Here is a 20,890-nt window from a genome sequence, read left to right on the forward strand (position 1 = left end):
AGTTGACAAAATAACCAATAGAATTTATTAGAAAACATCAGCTTATCAGTTTATATTTTTGGTAGGCCAGTGACGTTTAGCAGGCTGCATCGTTTTATAAAAATACTATATAGTATACTTATATAAATTAACTTATTAGTAGTAATACTATAAGTAAATCATTTGCGGTTTTTTATTTGTTTTAACGTTTTACATAACTCACGAATAACATGTCAGTAATGTTTTAATAATGTAACAAAAAACAACGAGCTGAAGCGAGAAACGCGAATGCGTTAAATCAAGGGATGGACTTGGGGGTGCAAAACACAGGGTGGCAAAATAAAAAGAGTCCCATTGGATTGCCATAAACATCCGTTCCGCCCACCGAATAGTAAGTTTCCTTGGTGAGCTGTTTCCGTTATCCGTACCAGAAACCAACGCTTTAATCATCGATCAGATGTTATATTGAGATATAATACAGCAGGTACTCTTATAGATTAATAACTCTGGAGATATTTTTGTTGTATTTATAAATAGTGAATCCGTTTACATCATAACAAATAAACCATTTTACCTCACACGCAGAATGTCAGTTAGTCGAACATAAATTACTAATTATAAGTAAACGTCAACCATAGATTAAATATACATAAATGTTTATTTAATCTATGCGTCAACCTTTAGTTTGATACTCGACAACAATTTATTAAAATTAAACAAATTAATAAAATTGTAGTTGCATTAGTATAAAAAAAACTACTGAATAAAATTAATTGGAGCCTAGCCTTAGATAAACCTGCACCAATAGTCTGTCCCGGTTTACTTTTTTGGCAAACCGGTTGATATAAAAAATATAGTAAATGTATGTGGTTAGTAGTTAGATTGACTATAAAACAGATACCTATGCATGTTTAATCTATGGTCTGACACACCGTTAAATGTTAATAACATGTTTTCATACAATAAACGTTTGTAGACAATGGTTAACATTGCTATATATTTATCATCTATGTATTAACTAGGTAATAAAAAGTACACAATGAAAACAATAATTTATACTAAAAGCTTGTTTCTCAAACATTTGACATTAAAGCGTATTCTTTGTGCCATTTTGTCAATACAATGAAAGTTTTTGCCATTTCAATAAACAGAATATATTTAATAATTTATAAAAATATTAGCTTTTATTATACACCTGAAGTTGAGGCTATTCACTTGTATTTTTAATAAAATAACTATTTGACAAATAAAGTGTGAAATAGTAAATTTAATTGCCTTACTATATTATTTACTGTATTTTATAATCACCGAAAACAAATCGTTAAGTAAGATAATGCATATGAGGTCGTACACACATTTTAGTATAATGTAAATACTACAGTTTATAAAATGTCACTGTGAACTGTATTATAACTTAAATTATATCTACAGTTGATAGCACTGCATAAATATTTCATTTGTTTTGAACTCGGTATATGTATGGAAACCAAAAACATAACAAAAACATACAAACCGCCTACTTGTTTACACTTTGATGTTGTTAAATAAAGATCATAAATCGCAACAAATAAATAAATATTTATGTTTATTAGTAATATTTAGATTCGATTGGAGGAGTTGAGAAAATATTGTTTTTACAATGATAACTATATCATTGTAAAAATGATATTTTGATGATCATTGTAAAATCTTAATTCTTAAACCGCTAAACCGATTTTTTTCATACAACAAGCGTATAGATCAGAAATCGTACATAAAAGGTATTTAACCAAATATTAATATTATCTTTTTATTTTTACTCATCCGTATATGTCTTCAATAGTACTCCAATTTCACGGAAAAGAGGTTTTTCTCAGTGGTGAATTGGGCCATTTTGTTAATTTAGGTTTATAGTAAAGTTAAAGTAAACATGTTTTTAAAATGTAATTCTCTGATGGTCAATAAATTATTATTATTTAACAAGTTAAGAATTAGGAAAAACACTAAATAAATTTACACATTTATCAACTTAAAATTACGGCACAAGAAAAGTCTAGTTAGTCCCGAACTTGTGTGGGATATTCATTAGATCTAATTCAATTAGAATTTAAATATTTATGCAATATGATTTTTTTACAACAATAAAACTTACAGACTATATAGGTTAATTATATTATGTTTTACGAGCGAATCAGCGAACACGGATTACTAGTCATCTATAGATTTGCATCGATGCGGTTTTTTGAAAGTTGATAAATTTACTTTCAGTAATAATAATTATTTCTAAAAATCTGTGAATCCTACAACTCTTTTTTTCTGAAACGGCATTGGATATAGGCAATTCAGCTACACTGCTGAATAGTTGTTTCTAAGAACCTCACGTTTTTTGAATTTACATGTGGTTATGCTTACAAAGGGGCAAAAGATAGATAATATTTAGTGAACATTTCTTTTTCTCACTTTCTGGGAAATACATTAGATTATGGATATGTTTTCTATCCTTAACTTCATAGGAAAAAAAATGATAGTTTTGAATTTAAAGAGTTTGGTTTTGAAGAGTAATGATTATACTGACAGCTGACTAGAGTATGAATAAATGTATAACAAAAATAAATATCAGATAACGTAGATGTTTCTTTTTTAGTTTTGTTTGAATTACTCTAATATTACCTATAATCATAACTCATAACTTAAAAATAATTGCATTATTTTCTACCCGTTTAGTACAAATGACAAAAATATTGATTTGTTTAGCAACAATATAAATTTTGGTTGTAATGTTGAATACTGCATGTAGAAAATAGAAATAGTAATACAATTTTTTCATAGGCGTATAATATTTCAATTTGTGTTGTATTATAATTTTACGATTAGTCATACTCCTAAACAAAAAATAAAAATTTTAATAACATTGATTTTTTTTTATTCCTCATGCAGGACTTAATTTTCAAGCTATACTGTTAGATTTAACTAGTGTTGGTTGGTAAAAAATTTGTGTAAAATTTAATTATCGTTTTAGGAAATAATTTCACATCTTCAATCAAAAAAAAAAAAATTCTGTATTTAATTATATAATTTTTTTATCACATTTAGTCACTTATCAGACATAATGTTAAATGATAGTTCACAACAATAAACCCAAAATGAATTGTAGGTAATTTAAAAACAATTATAACGAAAATAATTATTTTCTTTTCTTCTTTAATTTCTTCATTTTTCTATTTTCTTTTCGAACTTTTAGTGCTAGTTTTGGATTAGCCATGAGAATACCTTTGTATCTTTTCTTTGTTGTTTGTTTAAATTCAGCATCGGCTAAGAGTTCATCCACCATTGTTTTCTTCCTTTGTTTATTAGTCAATCGGCCAGATTTGCATTCAAACGGAGAATCAATAACTGTACCAATCTACAAAACAAAAATATAAATTTATTTAAATTAAACAAATAAAATTTACAAAAAATTATATACTATGTAATTGTATTAATTATTCTGATGTTTGTAATTTTTCAAACCTAGTACAGAGTGCATCATCAGAGCAATAGTCAACGATTGACTTGCGACTATACTCTTATAATACGTAGAAAAATATAATAATTGAATCCATGAAAGTTTTTAACTAATCAACTTAAATGTAATATATTGTTGTAATATAACTTACTTGAAAATACTTTGGATATGCTTCAGTTTCATTTTTTTTGTAAAACCGTTTCGTGTCTAATGCTGATCTCATTCGAATTAAATCAAGATCATGACGAACGCTATCTGTAATTTTGGTCGCTGGTAAGTTGAACCAATTTGGACCTTTAGTTTTAGCTTCTTGTCTCTATCAAAATAAAAGTAACATTACATTTTTTTAAGTTTGTATATACAGCCATATTATAATACAATAAAATACCCAAAATAAATGTTACCTGGAAAATTTTAAAATGAATAAATTTGTTTTGTATTTTGTAATTTTCACAGATGAAATAAATGCTTACTGGTGCAACTTAGTAATGTTTAGCCTTCCAAATATTATTATTATTTTTATAGGTTTTTTTTACATCATATAATTAAATTAGCTTTAATTTATAATGAGTTTCTATTATTAAACCAATAATTTAACAGTTTTATTAAAAGTTTTTATTTAAAGTTATACATTTTTTACTTATGTTTTTAGATATGGAGTTACAAATACCTACATATAGTTACAATTGTATTCGTAAATAAAAAGTATTTATTGTTTGTAAAATTGGGTATTTTTCTTTAAAATTACAATTTTGGAATTAACTACAATGTTGCCCTTTAGTACAGCTATATAAAATAATTTAATTTACAATTGGCGTCAATATTTAAATATTAAAAAACAAATTTTTGTATACATAAAACAATTTTACAACTTAATTTTTTTTACCTTTTTATCACGTTTAACAACCGTTTTGCTTTTGTTATTGACAGGGACTTTGTATCCCTTTTGGAATCCAGGCTTCAAAACACATTGACTTAACAACGCATCGGCTGAATCCATGGCTATTGAGTTTAAGTTAGTGCATGACTTGAGACCAGAGTTACACACGTTAACTTGGTGTTGAATTGAGTTATCACTTATTAGTATTTGTAAATGAGCACATTTTTGATAAGCTGTAACCTAAACCATGGTTATATAGTCATAACCTGAATTATGATAACCGTAGATGATAAGACATATAATGTTTGATTCTTCCATGATAGATTTGATTTTTGAATTTGAAGAAATGCATGATACATCGATTTTGATTGATCCCTATAGCCTATTTCCTGTTCTCACGGACGTCCGACTGTCGACTTCATAATATTATATTGTGTTTTGAAAAGTAAAATTTTATAGCTAAAAAAATAATTACCAAGCTATTGTATTTTGGAGTTTTTCTCAATATCAGCTTTGCCGACAATTGGATCCTTTTCCACATATAGTCATGATATTTTTTACATAATTTAAAAGCACACATACTGTACATAATTAATATAACTGAGGGAATAATATTTGTAACAACTGTGAATAAGTGGGTAAGTCGATTTCAGTGATTTTTACAGGGGAGCGATTTTAAACTTGAAAGAAACCACTCGAGTACCTCTTAAGTATTTATCAATACAAGAGGATCATAAAAAAATCAAATGTTTTAAATGAAATCTTGATTTATGGCAGCTGGTCAAAGTTTAAAATCGTACATCCGTTAAAATAACTGAAATCAACTCACACACCTATTCACAGTTGTTACAGATATATTAACGTATTGAACCACAGCCGTATTATTACTATTAACATAGTGTTATTAATATATTACACTTTAGTTTTACTATTAATTGCAGAGAATTGGGACCAGTTATTTAATTGTTGGTTGTATTTTTCTTCGGCAATTTCATTCTTGCATTTCAATCCACTTGTTAACATTATCAACTTTCAAAACAGTTAAGACACATAAGCTAATATGATGCGTTTTTGAACTAAGTTGTACATTATTAGTAATCTTTCTTAATTTGGATCTAATTTCAGATGTTAAGGTTGAGTGATTATCACATACAATTAGTACTTAAATTAATCGTTTTGCAGACAACATATTTTATAGAATAAACCATAATAATATAAACCACGTCAAATGACTTTTTTGATAGCGTTGTTTTACACCATACACTAATACATACAAAAGTATGTGTTGTAGTCATTATTTTTTAAAAAACACTTCTTTATTGTGCCTAAGCCTACAATGATTTTATCGTTTTGACCATTCCAATGATCGACAAAAATGGTTTTTTTTGTTAAATATTAAACACTTTGGTGAATTTTATAGACGAAAAAAAAACCAAGTCTTTTATAAAATATAATACATGGGAGTTTATTGTAAAATTTAATAATTGTCTTATTTCTTTTTAAATTTCTTCGCTTTGTGTTTACCAATAACCTTCTTCCTGACTCCCATAGCACCTTCTTCATCATCGTCGAGTACTCTCTTTCCTTTTTTGTCACCCATATCTTTCATATTCTGGCGAAACATATAAAATTATTATATACAATTCAACAAGTTAATGTTATCTAACAGTTAAACTAACCATTTTAGCAAGTCGCTGAGCTTCAGATACTCGTTCTTGTAAACACATTACTTCGTCATCTTCCACTTGATAGAGTGGTAACTTTTTACTAATAAGCTGTTCTATTCTTTGATATAATTCTATATCATACTAAAAAAATTCACATTAGTTTTAATTGTTCAATTTTTTAACAATTTTAAGTAATGTATACCTGAGTAACAAATGTTATGGCTTTTCCTGATCTTCCAGCTCGAGCTGTTCGACCAACTCTATGAATATAGTCTTTACTGTGAGTTGGCATGTCAAAGTTAATTACTACATCAACGTGAGGAATATCTAAACCCCTATTAAAAAAAAAAAAAAAAATGAATGGCAAGTTATTGAAAGTTTATTAATCATTAAAAAAACAAATTTATCATTGTTGTATACTTGCCTACTAGAGACATCGGTAGATATAAGTATAGATCTAGATTTTGATTTAAACTTATTCAAGGAAGCCAGCCGCTTGTTTTGCGTCATTTGCCCGTGCAATGGTATAGCATCCAGTCCTAAATTTCTAAGAAGCAAAGCCACTCGTATAGTTCCATTACAAGTGGCCATAAACACCATAAATGAGTTTCCTGCCATTTCATTTAATATGTGTACTAAATATACATCCTGCAAACAACATTACAGTCAGGACTTAAAGACAATATGCAAAGAATTTGTAACATTTTTATGCTAGATATACATAACTTCAACCAAAAAATTCAAGACACTAATGGTTCAAACTAATGGTAAAAAATTAAATATTTCAAAAAATCTTTATAAAAAAATGTATACTTTTGCTTATATGCTTATTTTGACAGCAATGTTATATTCATCAACGTTCTTTTTTTAATTTTATTTATTTACTAAATAAAAAGTTTTCAAAGCCTTAACATAACTAACATTATGATAAGCTAAGCGAGAAAATGGTATCTATTTACCTTATATTTAACCGGAATAAATAAGTAATATTGATGTAGCTGTTCTACAGTTTGAAATTTTGTCGATACTTCAACTCTAACAGGATCTACAAGAGATGCTCGATGTAGTTTTTGTACTTTCTTTGTCATAGTAGCAGAAAACAGAAAAGTACGTCTTTCTCTTGGAATAACTTTTAGTATTTTATCTACTTCTTCTTCAAAATCCATATTCAATATGCGATCGGCTTCATCCATAACCTTATAAAAAAAAATGTGGTGAAGTTATAGTTTAAAAATGAAAACTGTTTCATCAATTCTTAAGTATTAGGCTTCTTACCAAAATCTTTAAACTACGTAGACTAAATCCTTTGGTGTTTTCGAGATGATCTACTAAACGACCAGGAGTAGCAATTATGATATGAGGTTTTTTCGCCAACATCAATGCTTGTGCCATCATATCCATACCTCCTACGATAACTGCACATTTAACACCAATACTAGATCCTAAAAAAATTTAACATTTTAATGACTAATATAAAAATAAAAATAAAATATATATATATATATATATATAATCTATTTTTTACCCAAAGCTTCTATCTGCTCAGATATTTGAAAAGCAAGTTCTCTAGTCGGTGTTAAAATGAGAGCAAAATATCGCTGAGGATTTTCGAGCAATGCTTGTAAAATAGGAATAGCAAATGCACCAGTCTTTCCTGATCCTGTTTCGGCAAGACCGATGATGTCTTTGCCTTGCAACGCTACAGGAATAGCTTCTTTTTGTATTTTGGTGGGTTCTTTCCATTTTAAAGACTCGCAAGTTTCACACAATACATCTGTTACACCCTGGATAAAAAAAAATTAACAATTACTTATTTATTTTGTGCACTCAATAATATGATTTAAATCAATTTTTGATTTACAAAATTTAGTTATAAATTAAGAAGCTAACTCACTAAATCTTTAAAAGTTATAGGTTCTTCAGTGGTTGTAGGCGTTTCCGTTGGAACTACAGCTACTTCGGAATTCGTTTCATCAGACATGATACTATGAATGGAAAACTAAATTCTAAATTCTATAATTTTTATAGAAGAAGAGTATAAATTATAATCACATTATATAATTAAGTATTAGCAATACTTAGTAGTAACTAGTAGTTATAGATAATAACCACATGGCTAAACAATTACCAGATTGATAAGTTACAATATATATATTGGTGATAACACTCGGGACTGATAAGCGATAAGAAACATATAACCATATACTTATAACAGGTAACCAGAAATGAAGGCTAACCTATAAAGAAATGGACTATAATAATGAGAGAGGTCCAAGGGTCGATATCATTAAAAAGAAATAGAAACTTGTTAGGAATCCCACAGAAAAAAAAATAATATAATGGAAAAATAGTAATATACTGGATAACGAAATTTTGTTAATAAACATTTTTAATTAATTTTAATTTAAATATTGAAATTTTGTGAAGATATTTTAATAAATTAATTTATCTTATCCACTTTGGTCTAAGATTGAAAATTTGTATTTTGTATTATTATTCAGAACAATAATACTAGAATTTAAAGAGAAACTGAGAAAGAGTTAAGTACAGAATAATGCATACATATCAACGTACGCTGTTATCAATGACAGTAATCAAAGCCTATGATTTATATTTTTATCATGCAAAATCACAATGTTTTGATTTTAGTAAATGTGTATAAATTATGTCTATCGAACGGACTTTAGAAAATAAATAGGGTACATATTATTAATTTATTCTCGATAACGTTTTGTAGTTAACATAAAAATAAAATCAACAGGCAACATCGATGCTAAAAAGTATCATCAAAAAATAAATATTCTAATTTCTAATTCCCATTTTTGTACCAACAAGCAAATGCACATCTAATGTCTTAATTTGATAATTAAGTATTTAGTAATTACACGACTAATAACAGTTCTCAACCATTAAGGCTTAATGATTATGTAGTTTTACAATACTACAATAACTATGAGCCAAAATATACTTATTATTAAGCCAAACTGACTAGAACGACTATAAAATAGAGAAACGAGAATCGACGTGCAAAGATTTATGTTCACATTCCCTCTGTTTAAATTTTAAAAATACAGATGTATATTAAGTACTACTAAAACTAATTTTGATTTGTTAAATTTGCGTCAAATGTTCAAATATTTTTTATTATTGGATTCATGCCAAAAATTAGAAGCAATAGATCATTTACCAGCTTATTTTATTAAAAAACAAAAATACAATTGTGAAGACTAGAAGTTTATCACCTACATACCCCAACACCAAATAAACAAAAAAAGTATAAATATTAGTTTTCATGGATTCCTTTGTATTTTTATGCTGAAAATTTTTTTTTTATTTTAAAGGTTTAGAAACTTTATTCGCATCATTAGTATTTTTTTTAATGCTGAACTACATACGTTTATTCTAAATGTAACTATAAACTAACTAACAATTCTTAGTTTTTTGCACGTTTCCTGTATTAACAAATAAACTCTTTACAAGCTATGTATTAATTATGTAATTAGGTAGGTAGCTACTTAATTTAACTATTATCACAGGTCGCGAATAATAAAATGTAAACATGCAATTTCATATAGTTTTTAAATAGAGGTTTTTTTCTAGATAGCGTCATATTTGTAAATTAATCGTGCAGTACAAAATATAGAATAGTGAATACTATTTAATTTTAATGTAATATAATTTTTTAATATTTTGCATAACGTCATTACATTTTAATTTATAAGCTTCGAGTTTGGATACACGCCTAATATATTAATAGCTTTATGATTGATAATGGTTAACACATCAGTAATAATTATAATTCTTATATGTACTCTTCCATTGAAAGTACTATTATTATTTTTTAGAAATAAAATTTTGTATTGGTACTTACACAGATTGTAATATGGAATTATTTTCACATAATCTGTGTTACTTTAAATAACAAAATATTTTTTACTTGATTTGTGATTTAAATTCGATTATATCGAAAATCAAATACCTAGTTCAAAAACTAGATTACCTACTTAGAATGACAGCAATAAAATTTCAGTGATTAATTTTTAACATTTTGAATATAAAATGCTTTTTGAATGTCGAACAATCAAATAATTCCCAACGTTAGTTATTACTTTTTATCTTGTAAAAGTTATAGTTTTTATCTCTAGTAGGATTAAAATACAATGATAATAAAATAATGAACCACAGCCAGTGAAAATGCGATCATATTTTATAATTTATATCAGCTCCGCGAAGAAATCACACCAGGAAACAGTTGAACAAACATAGACTTTCTAAAATTATACGTTTAGATTTAAAGGTGGAAAAACATTACAGCTAACACATGCCATATTATAGACATTTGTACAGAGTACAGATTACAAAACAGATTTACGTTCTGGTCGTAGTAGTGACTAGTGAGGCTTGGGACAAAGACTGGGTAAGATAATGTAGTTTTTTGTTTTGGTTAAGGCCTCAGGGTCATGATGTTAACATATAAATGTGTTATGGAAAATGGCGTATATGTCAAAAATCGAAAACTAGTCGCCAAGAACTTTTCTTTAATATTGTAATATGGCATTTCGAGTTAAAAATATAATAATGACTAATGCGTAATAAAGTTGTATACGTTTGTATAATATAATAGCCTAAATACAGAATAGACTAAATCTATTCTGTGGCCTAAGCATCGAGCACAGGAATCGAAAATCACCGTTGTTTTGTTACATGTTTGTTTAGACTTTTGTTTGTTATACTACGACCTGCATTACGCATACGACAACGGCGCCACGATTTAGAAGAAACCGTTTTGTTTACCGAGTTATAACTTAAATAAACTAGTAGCGAAACTCTGAAATGTAGTTTTGTTTTTTTTTTCAAATTAGCGGAAAATAGTGATAAACCGTAAAATTAAAATTATGGTTGATTCTTCTTCTTCAAAAAAAAAAATGTTGATGGGTTCCTTTTTGTTATGGCAAAACATAGCACTAACACATTGCACAAATATTATAGTATTGTAAGTCTTATTCTGTGTTCAAAAGTCGCCGAGTACCACATAAGGCCGGGACCGGAGACACGACACGAGTTTCCCTACTTGTTTTCCCTGTACCGTGACGGCGCGGCGTCCCGCGTCCCCAAGCGAGCCGAGAAATATTAAATAGGCGTTACCAACCTATACACGGATAGTGTATAGGGTACTTACCGGCTTCGCCGTCAAGTTGGTCACGCCGTCCGGATTCGACATGTCGGCTTGGGCGACCGATCGAGGTCACTGCGCGTGCGCCTTGCCAATTTAACGGTTTTCACCCACGCCGATTATACGTATATAATCGATGGCGATTGTCATTCGATTTTTCACGAACATTTCATGTAACCGCTGAAAAATACGTATTTTTTCCAACAAACGGTTGTGAATGATTGTCGAGGTCAATTGTATGTATTTTCCGGTGATTTTTGTTTGAGAATCCGCGTCGGAAACCCGAAGACGCCAATTTGACAAAAATCGATAGTGGTCCTTTTGGCGTTCGATAGTCGGCGACGCCGCAGTCGGCGTCCGGCATTCCCTCCATTGTTGCCGCCGCTTCGCTCATTCGCATAACGTAACGCGTCTTGTCTCTTTGTCGCCGTGCAAGCATTACTTGGTTTATTTATACCGACTCGCTGCTGTTGACACGACTGCTCGTCTTCTCAGTTTTTCTTTATACATCTACAAATAAACTACACACAATGGCCGACGTTGTAGCCGAAGTAAAGTAAGTGACGAACGAGTATAGTTAATAAGTGATATACATTTTTATTTTGTACCGCCACTATTGCATTGTGGGGTTACCGCTAGGGCCCTGCGCCGGCCGGGTGCTCGCTTTGTGGTCAGAACCACGCTTCTGTGGACGCCGCCGACGCCAGCGGCCGGCCAGCGTTCAAGATGGCGGGTATCCGCGGACCGCGTTGCTCGCAGTTTTACCGGCGTTCTGTCGACCATGACCACCGCCGTTTCTACTTGGTTGCCGTTTTGCAATTCATTTTAAGAGCCTCAAACGGTGCCGTTACTCTCCCTTCCCCTTAAGATGCATTAACCCCGTCTATTGTTGCGACGCCACGGTAGAGTTTTTCGTTATGTTTTGGCGATCCATGGGAAATCACATTTAAACGTGTAACCGTATGTGTTAGCTGTACCCGCCAATGTGTTTACGCGGTAAAAATATTATGACTAGCGTGGGAATCACATGGTTAATCGAGCATAATAATATTGTTTATGTTTGGGGAGGTTAACGAGGGAAAAAACGTCACCCCGCGTTAGTCCTGTTCGGCGGCGTTTGTGTCTTGGTAGCAATAGGTAAACGGTAAATTCGCGTGGTTATATCTAACGTTGTATTCAATTAGTGTCCGAGGTCATGTGACCTCTGTTAATAAAAATAAACAAATTTTTTATCGTACACAATTACCTAATTACACATAAGGTCATAAGTTTAATTGGTAGATTTTCTTTTTATTTATCGTTCACGATTATTTATGTTTTTTTAATTCATTTTTTATTTACGATATATTTATTCTGATATTATATAATATACACCTATATTTTTAATAATTATTTTAATGTTTAAATAATTCATAACTTGCTCTTCAAAATGTTTAGGAAACGGTGTTTTCGATCTATTATAGAGACTGTGCTTTTGTTAGGCTAGAAAACTGTTTCTAACAAAGTTATAATATTTTATTAATAATTTATTAAGTCCATTAAATGTTAGTGTTTCCTCATATTTTTTTAGTTAGCATTTGTAACGTGTTCATTTTTTATTTACTCTATACTATAACTAGTTTTCTTTATTTAACACTAGAGTTTACATTCCAAACACCTGGTGTCTTAGGCGTCTTAAAACACCTGCCAAATACGTGATCGCGTTTATAATGCTTAATAGGTAGTGCGGGGGTACATGGATTCATATAATGTTTAATAACAGTCTTGTGGTTTTCCCCATATGTTTTTCAAATTTAAATTATTCTTTATATTTTTAGAGAAACTATTACCACCCCAGAAAAGAAAGTAGCAGACTCTCCAGCAAAAGAAAAGAAGATCCAAGATTCCCCAGTCAAGAATGTAGAATCCCCTGCTAAAGAAAATTCTACTCCAGAAAATGGATCCAACAAAGACGATGATGTTAAAGAAAATGGATCCGTCCCTGAAGTAGAAGAAAAAGAACAGAACGGCGACAACAAAGGTTAGTGTTATTTATTTGTAAATTATTACTGTATTATGATTAATATTCATGTTATTGTGATAATTGCAGAAGACGATGTAGACAGTTGCCAGAAAGCGTGCAAGAGGAAATCAAATGCCTCTGAGTTGGTGGTCGAAGCTGAGGAAGCAAGTGAAAAGAAGGCCAAATTAGATGACACTGAAGAAGATCCAGCTACAGCTGAGCCAGAATCTGCTGAAGCGTAAACATTTGTCCATGACATTAAATTATTCTAGACCCTGCCCTCCTTTTGTTAAAAATGATCACTACCATTTTGACTCTGAAGTGGAACTCTGACACATGAATAACAATTCTCCATGTTCAATATTTGTAATTTGTCTCTAAAATTTTGGACTACAAAAATGTTTCCTTTTTCCTATAAAGTTTTGACAGGTCCGCGGCACTATGTTAATTAATTTAATTAAAACTTAATTTTAAGTTACTTTTTTTTACGTCTAATACGTCTTATATGGTAAATTTTTAATTTTTATTTTATATATTTTTACTATAGGATATGGTAAAATTATTATTATACAAACTTATAGTTAGTAGACAAAGGGATGGTTTCTTTTAATTTTATTAATGGTAAAAAAAACCTATGCATATTTCTCTTAACTACAATGTGTAAGTAGTTTGATTAATTAGAAGTACCTGTTCGCGGTCACATTAGTACGGTTTTTTTTGTATTATATTCTACTTTTAAATTTAAATATTACTATTTAATAAATCTACCTATAAGTTCAAAATGGAATTTTTTTAATTAATGGTTGTAATTACATTTTACATATTTAGGATAATCATTGCAGTGTCTAGTATTAATAATATATATACATAGATATATATATACATTTACATATATATTTACCGAAGGTTAAATATACAACCCATGAAATTCAAATCATAATTGGTTTTTCTTTAGCCCTCCCGAGTACTTCATTAAAGGTTTCAGTAAAATTAATCAAATTATTTTTTTAAGTAAACAACTAGTCTGTTATTTGTGTACTTAAATGTTTTAAATGTGATTATCTAAGTATGATGAAAGAATGTCACACCATAATTTATGAGTAGACCTTTGTCATTTATTTTACCTTACTTGTACCTATATTGTTTCTGTAAGTGAAAATATAAGATGAAAATTAAAAGTATTGTGTAGAAATATTAAAAAAAAGTTGTTATCATTTGTGAAAAAAATCGTGAGGTGATTGAACTATTAAGGTAGATATTATGTTAATGCATTTTGCATATTCTTATGGATTCCTAATTTTTGAAGTATACTCAATTTTATATCTGTATATTATTATAGTTTAATAGTATCATTATATGATATCTCATTGAACTGTGTAATCATTATGGAGATAAATATCAACAAGTGTTGTATTTTAATAACATACTTATGAATAGCAAATAGTAAATTCATGGTCTGTACTTTTATTTGTGTTGTATTGTCCATTTACCTATTGGCCACTTTCAGGTTTTGTAGTATTAGATAGATTTGATAGTGTACTGATTAAGTAATAATTGATGGTTTATAAAGACTTTGAATAAAAAGTAATTTTCATTTTTTATTAATAATTGTTCTTGTAAAGTATTAGATTCAGTGACATAGATTTACCTTTTTCTACAGTTTTCAATTTTTTACCAGTAAAAAAAAAAAAAAAAAAGAGTTCTTTACCTAGTGCAATAATTTTTTGTTGTATGGTTACTGTTGTTTATTTACATCGTCAAAAGGAAATTGTATTATTAGCCATAATGTGTAAAATCATTTACTGAAATAAAGTTGTGGTTTTTAGTGGAAATAACACGATATAAACCTGCTCTAGCCTCTATTGTAAAAGTCTGTTTAATAGTACCTACCTACCTACCTTATCTTTTTGGTTTTGCCTTATTTATAGTATACACGTTTTCAGCACCAATTATTTGTAGTTTTATCGGTTAGTTACTATTTATTGTAAACTGTGACTGGTCTTTTGTTAGTGTCGTGCGACAAAATCATATTATTTTCGTACATTTGTGAATTTATTACTATCGACATTCGACGCTCGCCTTGTTATATGCATTAGAAAATTATCAAAATGTGATGTCGTTGTCAAAAATATAAAAAAATGACTACGGTTAATAATAACTGCGTTCATTTCTCAGTAAGAATGTCTGCAGTTTTCCACGAATAGCTTTTTTGTTTATTAGTTTATAATTGATATCTGCTGACACCGATTTCATTTTACTAGTATACTTAAATTCACGCGTATACAGACAAAATCAGAAAATAGATTTTTGTTAACAGATATTATATGCACTGCATCATCTAGTTCCAATGTTCAAAAAGGGTTACATAGCTGTGTATTAATGTTATTATTATTCTAATTAATTATCATGTACGGATAATCGTTTTTGTGTTTAATAACGTTGTAAAATATTACGATGTTTACTCTCAAGTATCAACAGAAGGTCATTTGCCGCCTCCGCCATTGTTATATTGGTTTGATCGTATAGTTGCTGTTTGTGGTAGTGGCGGCGGCTGTGGTGCGACGAAGCGGCTTGACTAAATATATTTTGTCGCAGGAACGCACTGGCGGTAAATGGTTTTTCTTCCCGGACGAGTTATGCCGTTTCCTCCACGGTCCGTGGACAGCTGATGGATCGGCCATTTTGAGAATTTCGGTCGGGGGAAAAAAAAAAAGCAAAATTGTTTTCCTATCAATTTTTTTATTGACCATTTTGTTTATGTATATTCGTGATTTTAATTCCCGTTAGCGATTATTGTTGTAGCCCGTAGACGTTAATTAGACAATTATGATATTGGCCGAGCGTATGCGAATACCACCGCTATCGATTCGCCGAGTTAGCCTCCACCGAATCTGAGGTAAGCCTGTAAATGATACACAACATACAGGAGGCTTGATTAGCCTCGTTTAACACTTAGACTGTTTTTATAACATTTGTATTGACATTTGACTATAGAAAGAACGTTCAAAAACGGAGGGGTACACGCAATCAGCTAAACGGTGCAGTAGTTGATGATAATACATTCAACTGGAAGCCCTGGAAGGTAAAAAAGATAACGCAATGGGCAACGCCGCAACGGCTAACAAGAAAGGTGATTCGGCCGAAAGCGTCAAAGAATTCCTCGATCAGGCCAAAGAAGACTTTGAGGAAAAATGGAAAAAAAATCCTACCAACACTGCGGCTCTCGAAGACTTCGACCGCATTAAAACCTTGGGCACGGGCTCATTTGGCCGAGTGATGATTGTACAACACAAGGCTTCCAAAGAATATTATGCGATGAAGATCCTCGATAAACAGAAAGTCGTCAAACTGAAACAGGTAGAACACACTTTGAATGAAAAAAGAATTTTACAAGCAATCAGTTTTCCATTTCTCGTCAGTTTGAAATACCACTTCAAGGACAACTCCAATTTATACATGGTGCTCGAATACGTGCCTGGTGGTGAAATGTTTTCTCACCTGCGCAAGGTCGGCCGTTTCAGCGAGCCGCACTCGCGTTTCTACGCGGCTCAAATAGTGCTAGCGTTCGAGTACTTACATTACCTTGATCTTATATACAGAGATCTCAAGCCAGAGAATTTACTGATTGACTCTCAGGGCTACTTGAAAGTGACTGATTTTGGTTTTGCCAAACGCGTTAAAGGGCGGACATGGACTTTGTGTGGTACGCCTGAGTACTTGGCCCCCGAGATCATATTAAGCAAGGGATATAATAAAGCTGTCGACTGGTGGGCTTTAGGTGTCCTTGTATACGAAATGGCAGCCGGATACCCACCGTTTTTTGCCGACCAGCCCATACAAATTTACGAAAAGATTGTATCGGGTAAAGTTCGATTTCCATCACACTTTGGTTCTGATCTTAAAGATCTTTTAAGGAACCTTTTGCAAGTGGACCTGACTAAACGTTTCGGTAATCTAAAGAACGGCGTCAACGATATCAAAGGACACAAGTGGTTTGCGTCAACCGATTGGATCGCTGTATTCCAAAAGAAAATCGAAGCCCCGTTCATACCTAGGTGCAAGGGACCAGGGGACACGAGCAATTTTGATGAGTACGAGGAGGAAGCGTTGAGAATCTCTTCAACGGAAAAATGCGCCAAAGAGTTTGCCGAGTTTTAGGTATGCATATTATTATCTATTTTGTTTAGATACGTTTATATGTTTTGTTTTTGCAACCTCAGTACACAATTAATATTAACATAGGAGGACCAAACTGTATATGAGAAATTCTGCTTGTATCAATATTATGATTTAGTAGTTGTTCACTAGGGCATCTTTGTATAGCCAGTGGCGATTGCAGGAATTCATTGCGTAGAGAGTCAGAACTATTATTGATAATACATCACTGTGTGAATATATACACCGTTATATTTAGTCGAACATTAATGACAATGGTAGAGTTTATAGTACCATAATCTATAATAACTATTACAATGTATAAGTAAAGATAGCTGTACTTTGTGTGAGTATATTATAGTCACTTTAAACAGACTATTTCATTATATTTTATTTTTTAATGTACAATTTTCGGTCTTCACTTGTTAAAATATAACAAATGAGAAATCTAAAACATCTAGACGATAAAAAAAATTGTATTCATTTCAAAATATATTAACGGTTGTTGCGTATTATGTTGTATTACCATTATTGAGTATTCTGACCTCTGCGTACACCACTGCCTAAGTTTTCTCAAACGTTTTTTTAATTTATTCATAATCAAATAATGGTTTAATCGACTATTTAATAATAGAACAATTTTTTGTTTAGCCAATATTTTAAGTGTATTCGTAAAGAATGTTTCTCATCATCATCATAATATGTATTGTTTTATGTTACACATCGGTGCCATTTGTATTGAACCGCCATTTGAACAATAGGTATCTGATTACATTGCTTTTATTATCTGTTAATACATTTTCAAGAGCTTGTAAAATATTAATTACTATTAAGTAATTATTATTGTTAATAACTTTCAAATTGTTTAAAAGAAATAGATTTTTCTTAGTGAACCCAAAATTATCAATTTGTTTTTCCTAAAAACTGCAGTTGTAATTTATTTGTTCTTAAATTAATTTTTAAATATGGTTTAAATATAACAATATTTGTGTCTTTTGCAAATTCTGATTGAATTCAAATTATTGACAAGAATATGTTATTTTAATTTAAAACAAGTAAAGTCGTTCTTATTATTATATTAAAATATACATTTTTTATGTTACCACTTTTTTTTAAAAGGGATCATTAGGAATAGTTTGTTTTGCGATTAATGGTTTTCATTATATTTCTTTGTAAACATATATAAGGAATTTGTTTTATTTATTTTATATTTCTTTCTTTGCCCAGTGCAATGCTATAATTTTTTATTGAGTGATTTTTGTAGAACACACTCCGATAATGTCCTATATACTAAATTACAATATGTACGATAATAATTAATGTATGATTATAATATTATAGACTTAAAATTGTATAAGAAATTAGGAGTTGGGCCCAATTCACACCTGTGCGTTGCGATACTCGGCCTTTTCTTTTAAAAGCGTGCTCGTTATGATCCATACGCTCGGCTCATAGGTCCCAAATTCATATACTGTGTACTATACACACACGTCAGGAGTGAATAGGGTCTTAAATGTTTCAATAAGTATTTCACAAAAGACACTCGATATATTGTCCCATTTAATTAAGTATTCTTTTTTCAGACAACGTCAAATTTGTTTTGCCAATTGTTTGTGAACGAACACTTATGCCTGTGTATGTATTTTTTTAAAAATCTAACTCTAACTGATATTTCATTTTTCGTGCGGAGTTCAGGGTATGTTTCCCGGAGTTAGCAGCATCTAAATTATAACAACTTGTACTTAACTTACAGCTAATAGGTTTTTCTTTAGTCTTGAACGGTGTCAGATATTATATATGATTTATAAATTTATTTTAAAAGAATATATATATATATATATATATATAGCTTTACTCATCTACTTATTTATTACACAACATAAATGTCGTAATTTCATCAATGTTGTTTTCTTTTTCATTTTTAAGGAGCACAATCTATAAAAACATATTCTTGTTACCAATTTTACTATGTTTAGATTTTTAACGTGTATAATCAATGAAAAAAAACTTAGTTTAAATGAGCATAAAGATCCCTAGTCAGTATTTCAAATAACTTAAATAATTATTGTTTGATGTTTTTTCTTATAATTATTGTTTTAATTTAAATTTTTCAATTGACTATTTAAGTTTGGACGATTTATGAGTATTATTTTATTAATTGTGATGTTTTTGTTTTGTGTTTTAACAAATCATTAGACTATATGGTAAAATTTTAAAATAATATTTCTAATAAGTTAGATGGCATTTAATATTAGGTATTGTTTGTGTATGAATTTATGTTGGTTTTATTATTTATATTTTATTTTGTAGTGTTCTTTTAGATCTATCATAATAATAATATTAATATTAATAATAATAATTATAATTATTAAAAATTATGATAATACTATGCTGTATATATATTATATTTTATTAAAATCATTTAAAAATAAGTTTTTTATTATTTGTTATTTATTTTACTATCGCAAAAACACTAAGAGAAATAGGAGATCTAAAATGGATATATATATATAGTACAAATATCAATACAGTTAAACAGGAATGCTGTATTTTGGCATCGAAAAATTAAATTAACACTTCAAAGTTACTGGGTGTACATTATAAGTTGTTTAAGAACAAAAACATAATTGGTAAGCGAGAATAATAATATATTGAACTATATAATTTAAATATTATCTATTCGAATTCTACACGCGGTGGAATAACATTCACAAAAGATGTACATATTATATGCTTATTTAAATCATCGACTCATAACGGCTCTACATAAATGTATGTATATGTAATATACTATATATATAGTTATATTTATGTGTACATTTATAAATAATATATGATGTATAAATAATTATTAGAATGTATTTAAATTTAGTTGTTTGTAGATTTATAACTTATAACAAACTAAGTTCAAGGTGCAAGAAGTTTAGGAAGTATATCGCTACGACGTCTGCGTCCTGGACCGCCAGCAAAGTTAGCTGCAGCAATTCCCATCAAGTGTTTAGCAGCCTGTGTTCCCGAATAGCCTCTGCTCAATCCCAAGTCTAGACCACGTTTTGAACTGAAAAACAAAACGGATAAATATTATATGAACTTTATATTATGTAATATAAATAATGTTCCTCAAACTGGAAAAAGTTGTCTATAATTTACAAGTAAGTCATTTAATATGATTTAATATTAATTGATAGGGTAAATTATTGTTAATAACTCACTACCATACTGCATAGCTAAACAACTATTTACTTTATTATGTGTCTGCTTACTTATATTAAGATCATTTTTTATTTTTTGATTAGGTTTACTTTTATTTTTATAGACTTAATAATAGGCGCATAAGAATAGTACACAATGTTCTGTGCTTGAACATCTTAATTCACTCCCTTCTCATTACTTATCTTACTACTTTTTTTTTAAACGTAATAAAACTCTAAACAACTGAAAAAATATACTTAATTTGTTATATAATATTACTAATATCTAATTGTGTGTTATTATTAGCAAAGGAAAATAGCCAGCATGATTGAGGGAGGGGAGTCACGGGTCTACAGGA

At 29.8% G+C, this 20,890-nt stretch overlaps 5 protein-coding genes across 5 annotated transcripts in view; 2 read left to right on the forward strand and 3 right to left on the reverse strand.

The window, feature by feature from the left end:
- Positions 1-3,001: 3,001 nt before the first annotated feature.
- On the reverse strand, positions 3,002-4,542 carry LOC126843589 (deoxynucleotidyltransferase terminal-interacting protein 2). Its single transcript, XM_050581201.1, has 3 exons — positions 4,350-4,542; positions 3,615-3,779; positions 3,002-3,361 (listed from the first exon to the last, which is right to left on the reverse strand). The coding sequence occupies exons 1-3, from the start codon at positions 4,461-4,463 to the stop codon at positions 3,143-3,145; spliced, it is 498 nt and encodes a 165-aa protein (XP_050437158.1). The 5' UTR covers positions 4,464-4,542; the 3' UTR covers positions 3,002-3,142.
- A 1,240-nt stretch (positions 4,543-5,782) lies between these two features.
- Positions 5,783-8,135, reverse strand: LOC126843548 (probable ATP-dependent RNA helicase DDX47). The gene is made up of 8 exons (XM_050581138.1): positions 7,905-8,135; positions 7,536-7,794; positions 7,286-7,452; positions 6,970-7,206; positions 6,435-6,658; positions 6,213-6,345; positions 6,023-6,151; positions 5,783-5,955 (listed from the first exon to the last, which is right to left on the reverse strand). The coding sequence occupies exons 1-8, from the start codon at positions 7,989-7,991 to the stop codon at positions 5,833-5,835; spliced, it is 1,359 nt and encodes a 452-aa protein (XP_050437095.1). The 5' UTR covers positions 7,992-8,135; the 3' UTR covers positions 5,783-5,832.
- A 3,430-nt stretch (positions 8,136-11,565) lies between these two features.
- LOC126843591 (eukaryotic translation initiation factor 3 subunit J-A-like) lies at positions 11,566-14,119 on the forward strand. The gene is made up of 3 exons (XM_050581204.1): positions 11,566-11,739; positions 13,001-13,203; positions 13,273-14,119. Exons 1-3 carry the CDS (start codon positions 11,714-11,716, stop codon positions 13,425-13,427), a joined length of 384 nt encoding a protein of 127 aa, XP_050437161.1. The 5' UTR covers positions 11,566-11,713; the 3' UTR covers positions 13,428-14,119.
- Positions 14,120-15,871: 1,752 nt separating this feature from the next.
- On the forward strand, positions 15,872-19,370 carry LOC126843555 (cAMP-dependent protein kinase catalytic subunit 1). Its single transcript, XM_050581152.1, has 3 exons — positions 15,872-16,081; positions 16,180-17,343; positions 18,924-19,370. Exon 2 carries the CDS (start codon positions 16,285-16,287, stop codon positions 17,341-17,343), a length of 1,059 nt encoding a protein of 352 aa, XP_050437109.1. The 5' UTR covers positions 15,872-16,081; positions 16,180-16,284; the 3' UTR covers positions 18,924-19,370.
- A 512-nt stretch (positions 19,371-19,882) lies between these two features.
- The window catches only part of LOC126843592 (diuretic hormone class 2), a 39,375-nt gene continuing 38,367 nt past the window's right edge, over positions 19,883-20,890 (reverse strand). The window contains exon 4 of the mRNA XM_050581205.1: positions 19,883-20,398. Within this exon, the coding sequence (XP_050437162.1) occupies positions 20,248-20,398 (151 nt within the window). The 3' untranslated portion in view covers positions 19,883-20,247. The remainder of the gene's footprint in view (positions 20,399-20,890) is intronic.

The sequence above is a fragment of the Adelges cooleyi genome, unplaced genomic scaffold (assembly GCF_023614345.1).
Source record: "Adelges cooleyi isolate 19-005CV unplaced genomic scaffold, UGA_ACOO_1.1 ACOO_flye_CR_arks_rails_tigmint_CR_PRNA_574, whole genome shotgun sequence".
Lineage (NCBI taxonomy): Eukaryota > Metazoa > Arthropoda > Insecta > Hemiptera > Adelgidae > Adelges > Adelges cooleyi.